This window comes from Ipomoea nil, unplaced genomic scaffold (genome assembly GCF_001879475.1).
Source record: "Ipomoea nil cultivar Tokyo-kokei standard unplaced genomic scaffold, Asagao_1.1 scaffold0465, whole genome shotgun sequence".
NCBI classification, from domain to species: Eukaryota; Viridiplantae; Streptophyta; class Magnoliopsida; order Solanales; family Convolvulaceae; genus Ipomoea; species Ipomoea nil.
This window is the reverse complement of record NW_017616893.1, coordinates 584,621-590,000: the sequence shown is the minus strand read 5'-3', so window position 1 is coordinate 590,000 and position 5,380 is coordinate 584,621. Positions and strand designations below refer to the sequence as shown.

The 5,380-nt window shown below is 30.9% G+C and overlaps 1 protein-coding gene across 1 annotated transcript; it reads right to left on the bottom strand.

The window, feature by feature from the left end:
• Positions 1-627: 627 nt before the first annotated feature.
• LOC109173173 (replication protein A 32 kDa subunit A-like) lies at positions 628-4,127 on the bottom strand. Its single transcript, XM_019322446.1, has 10 exons — positions 3,803-4,127; positions 3,584-3,694; positions 3,388-3,485; positions 2,991-3,032; positions 2,833-2,910; positions 1,716-1,794; positions 1,543-1,635; positions 1,391-1,470; positions 1,012-1,080; positions 628-911 (listed from the first exon to the last, which is right to left on the bottom strand). Exons 1-10 carry the CDS (start codon positions 3,908-3,910, stop codon positions 830-832), a joined length of 840 nt encoding a protein of 279 aa, XP_019177991.1. The 5' UTR covers positions 3,911-4,127; the 3' UTR covers positions 628-829.
• Positions 4,128-5,380: the final 1,253 nt, after the last annotated feature.

Genomic DNA, 5,380 nt, shown 5'->3' with positions numbered 1-5,380 from the left:
ATCAGAATATGAATCAAATGCTTGTAGTAGTAGATTTTGGTGTAAATATTTTGTATATTTGGTAGTATAATGGAGTTGGAATGATTATCAATATTGATATTTGGTTATGTATAACTTTATAATGGGAATACAAATTTTAAAATGCAAAACAAAAAATAAAGACAATTAATCTTAATCTTAATATAATAACATCCAAAGCATTAATATGAACAAAAAATCAAAACAAATATTTAAAAAACATTAATCCAAACTTAAAAATCAATTTACCAAAATAAAATGATAACCCTTTTTTTAATTAGGGAATAAAATTCTTAATTGAAATGGTTATTAAATCTCATAATTATGTCTTAAAAAATTATCAACTAAACAATAATTATAATTTTAATTCTCATTCCTAGTGTATAAGCCCATAAACCAAACACACCCTAATATTTACTGAAATCAAATTGTTGTTAAAATGTCTATTTCAAAGCAAATACAGTGTCATAAATTTAAACCAACCCGTGAAAGAAATACATTACTCAATTGCGAAAGTAACACTTCCCGCAATGAACATTGAATCAAGCACAAAATGGCATGCTACTCCATAACTTCTTTTTTTTTAACCTTCAATAAAAACTTTTAATGTAACTATTAAATATATAAATTTTATATTTACTAATAAAATTAGATATCACTCTAAACTTTGTTTAACATATATGTAGTAAAGCAAATTCACTTCTGTCATCAACATAAAATGGGGAATAGGATTAACCTAGTAACATTACACTAGTTCTGCCACTCCATACTAACAAACTTGGCTATCCAATATATATGCTGATATTGAGCTTCAAGCACTAGTAGACTTATAGTGGCACTCGTCAATGGTAGAGTAAACCAGACCTTCTGTTTCAAGTGACTCAATTGCTTCCCTGATATTCAAAAAAAAAAAAAAAAAAAAAAGTCAGTTAGAAAATACATTACTCAATCTATTACTAAGAGAAGGGTGTGATAGAGACTAGAGGGAGATACAAGATCTTCTCCGATGGAACTTTAAGCTGTTGAGCGATCTCATTCCTGTGTATTCCCTTTTCCTGCGCACTGAAACATAGGAAGATGTTAATAGTTGAAAGAAAAATATTTTAACTCCCAAGTTACTAAAAAAAGTGAGGCTTGTTACACAGTAAAATTCAAACACCACAAAGAATACACTCCAATACAATGGTCATGTTTGGTAACATAGCTTATCACCCAATTTTGGCTTATTTGACCACTATTAACTGTTTGACTTGCCAAGTTAACCATGGAAATAAAGGTTATTCCAAATTTCAAATTTAGCATGGTTTGCAATAGATTTTAAATTGACCATTTTCCTAGCCCCATGAAGACTTTAAACCAGAGTACAACTTACATTGATGAAGGCTGATGCAAATAATCCATCACCATTTTTTCAATTCCCTTGAGCCCATCCATACAATTCTGTCCAGAGAGCTGAGAAAAAGTAGACAGGACTTAGCGCACATACTGGGATCAATTGTTAATATGTAACAAGTATGGACTTACTTGAACTGTGGAGGTAGAATTATATCCATTTGATTGAGTGTTGACCTGGGACTGTCCTTCAGATGGATTCTGGGTAGAAAGGCTACTTTGTATCTTGTCAAAATGAACAGGGTAAAATATTAGCAATACAGTTGGGATTTGGGAGACAGAGAGCTGCTCAAATAAAAACATACCTTTGGCTTCGCATTGCACTGATGGACATAAATACATTCAAGAAAGTGGTTTGCAATCATATTATAGTCAGTCACAGGCCTGAAGAGGATAAACGAAAAACAAAATTTAAACATAGAACAGAGAGAATTAGGGTACTGGTAGCCAACTTCTAGCAACAGAGGATTATCATATTTACTGGTAGCCAACTTCTAGCAAAATCTCCCATGACAAAACCTTTACTGTTCTTCCAAGACAAATTGTGTAAAAACATTCCATCAAAGAAACCAGGTGGTTGGTTTTAATTATACTGTTATTTCTTTTTGACAGTCTGCTTACATTGGCTGTAATATAATGAATTTAATCCAACAATGGCTAGAGCTAGTATTTTCCATAAGTGATATTTCCATCAACTACCGAGAACATGGTTTTCTCCGTGCAATGGCTTACAATTTCGTTTCATACAGCAGGAAGAGATTGATACATGGAGTTTGTATAGCAATGCCTAGATAGACTAGATCCAAAAAAGTTCTTTTTGAACCGTGACATTTAAACATGTTTGACATTAATCTGTCTATAAAGCTGATAGCCTGATAGGTTTACATGTCTTCAATTGAAATACTACTCTTGACATTTATTTAAACCAAAATCATGCAAGAAATCAATGTTAACTATTTAAGATGTTTATTAGACCAAAATGGGGGGAAAATAAATGACACTTGGGCATGTATATCAAAATATGCAGTCCATCTTAACTGCTGCATAATTCAACCCACTGATGAAGAGAATTGACAAACCAAAATTTCTCCCACCTTATTTTATTAGTATGGGGTTGACTAGAGCTAGATTTCAGAAAATTTTTAAAAAGGCAGACAATACATATAATCACACATAGGCATGCTTCATATATTTCCTAGATTTCAAGCTGCAATTATGACTATTTTCTAAAATTGGAAGTAAATTTTCTTTAAGATTGATTGAAGTCATAGAATATATATTACATTACTAAGTACATACTGTAGAGCAAAAGAAAGAATAAGATATTTCATTTCAAAAACATTTATCATTTAGCCATTAAAGATAGTTCAGAAGATAACTAGAACAGGTTGGTTTTTTTGTCTGTTAAAAAGAGATACATACCTTATAGCAAAGCTCATTATCTGCATTTTACCCTGAAAGCTTTTCAAGTGCCCATGAACAACAACATACATCCCATCCCTAATTATTTTTTTAAAAAAAAAATTAAGGAAAACATCATAGCTTTAATCCATCTGAAGATCATATGAGCTTATACTTACAATACTCCCCCTACTTCATTGTTGTCAACAGCATCATTCAGCCTAAAAAGTGAAAACCCAATTTCAGCAGAATCAAAATCAGTTTAACAGTTTTAATGAACAATAAGAACACATTGAATTTTCATTTCATACTCCTGATGAATATTTGCTGTTGTTTTAACATATGATTTATATAAGAACTATGTACATCCCTAGAAGCTTTATAAGACATAACCGCTACAATGAGAAACACTAAAGAGTAAGGCTTTTGAAGCATATCAATATCATGGTTCTCTTTCAATTATTCAATTTCTAATTAACTAAACAAATATAAAACTTGGTGACAATATGCTTTGATGCTATCTATTAACTGAAAATTACTATGAGCTCTTTCAGGTAGTTTTCCAAGAAATCTAACCATCGATTGCATTCGATGCGACCGGTGCCATCATCAATCACAAATGTTACATCAGTGACCCTCTCAGCTTTCTTGAATGCCATCCCCACCACTCTCACCTATGTAAAAATTAATTACAATTACAATAATACAAACTAATTCAAAAAGAAACAAAGGAAATGCAACATAATAACAATAAACCGTTAACAAACCCTACATTGCTGACATCAATGCCGTCAATCAGGAAACTAGACTTATCGTTGCTCGATTGAACTGCTTGGCTTATCTGCTTCATTGTTAGTGGAAGCAGAGGCGTCTGGTCGCGACTCTACCAACAATTTTAGAGAAAAATATTAGCCCAATAATAAAAATAAACAAATAAATAAAAGAAGAGGTGTATATATGCAGAAATATGAACTGTGATTTGTTTATACACCTTGGCCGATGAATGGGATGCGTCTGGGCCTTGAGTGGACTGAGATGGGACAAAGCCGCCGCCGGAGAAGGCGGCGACGGAGTCGAATTGGCTGCTGTTTCCGAACATTTTCCGTTCTATTTTCTTTAGCTCCAAATTTCGGGTGATCAAAAAGATGACTGTGATTGAATAAATCGGCTGTTAGGTCAAATATGAAAGGCGGGTGGAGGAATAAAATCAAATAGCGCGCGAAAGTTAGAATTTCCCGCCTTTTGTAATTGTTATAGCCCTATTTTCTCGCTGGAAATGGGGCAGCAGTTTTGGATGCCCTAAAAGCTTCTTCTTTTTTTTTTTTTTTTTTTTTTTTTTTTTTTTTTTAAGATAAATAATTCTATTTTTTGAGAATTAAATTAAGTCCGAATACAATACACGATAAAGGAAGGGAGGACTGGAGTTGATGAGGGTTAGAATGCCACTTTAAACAACCAAACTTATAAATATAGTACTTAGCAAGAGCATGGGTTGCATTGTTTGCTTCTTTTTTATAAAAGATAAATGCTATCAGTTAAATCTTGAGACAAAATTAAATATATCTTTTTTAACCTAAAATTAGTATTTGTCATTTTTCTCTCGATTATCGAATGTCTTCTTTTTCTACTCTCAACATAAAATGTTAATCAATAACTCAATCTCAACTAAGTATGTTTTATCAAAAATCTTTAATCTATTTTGTTGCTTTCAATTCATTTGCAGCGTGTTATATAAATTTTCAAAAGTTAAATTTTAATTTCGGCAGTGTGTTTTCATCAACAAAATTTGTATTTTATATAAGTATAGCGTATAAGTATAGCATATTTGCTTAAATTTTTAACAGAAAAATTTTCATTCTTTATATACAACAGTCAATGGTGTATGGGCATTAATAATAATAATAATAATTATTATTATTATTATTATTATTATTATTATTATTATTATTATTATTATTATTGTTGTTGTTGTTGTTCTGAATAGTGATAACTACTTTTCAAAATTCGATCAAATCGATCGTTGACATTTTAGACTTTTTATTACTTCTTCTCTTTTAATTTAAATGTATACTGAACATTAGAATTGAAATTTTCAGTAATTCTATTACTGTAAATCAAACACTATAATTTAAATGTTCACTTTATTCTCACATTATTGATTATTCATCTCCCATGAAATTGTAATTTATTTTCCTTCTAATTCTCTCATTTCAACTAAACGGCCCATTAGTATACACTTTTAGCATTTTTGTTGTGCGCTTTTAGAGTTCTCTATTATGCACATTTAAGAGTTTCTTAAATTTAATTGTAGAGTTTTTGAGTTAAACTTTTAAATATCTTAGTGTGCACTTTTAAAGTTTTTAGTGTACATTTAACATTTTTGAAATTCACTTTGTTGGATCCGTTGGTAGAAAAATAAATAATAATCAAATTAAATAAGATTATTATTTTTCTGGAAAGTAAGGGAAGGAAAGATGGAGAATTTGGCTAGTGTTTGGTGTTGGGTTTTAGCAAGAGTCAAGCGATCACTCTTTCCTTAAAACCTTATTTGCCACCTCCCAAAAAGTGC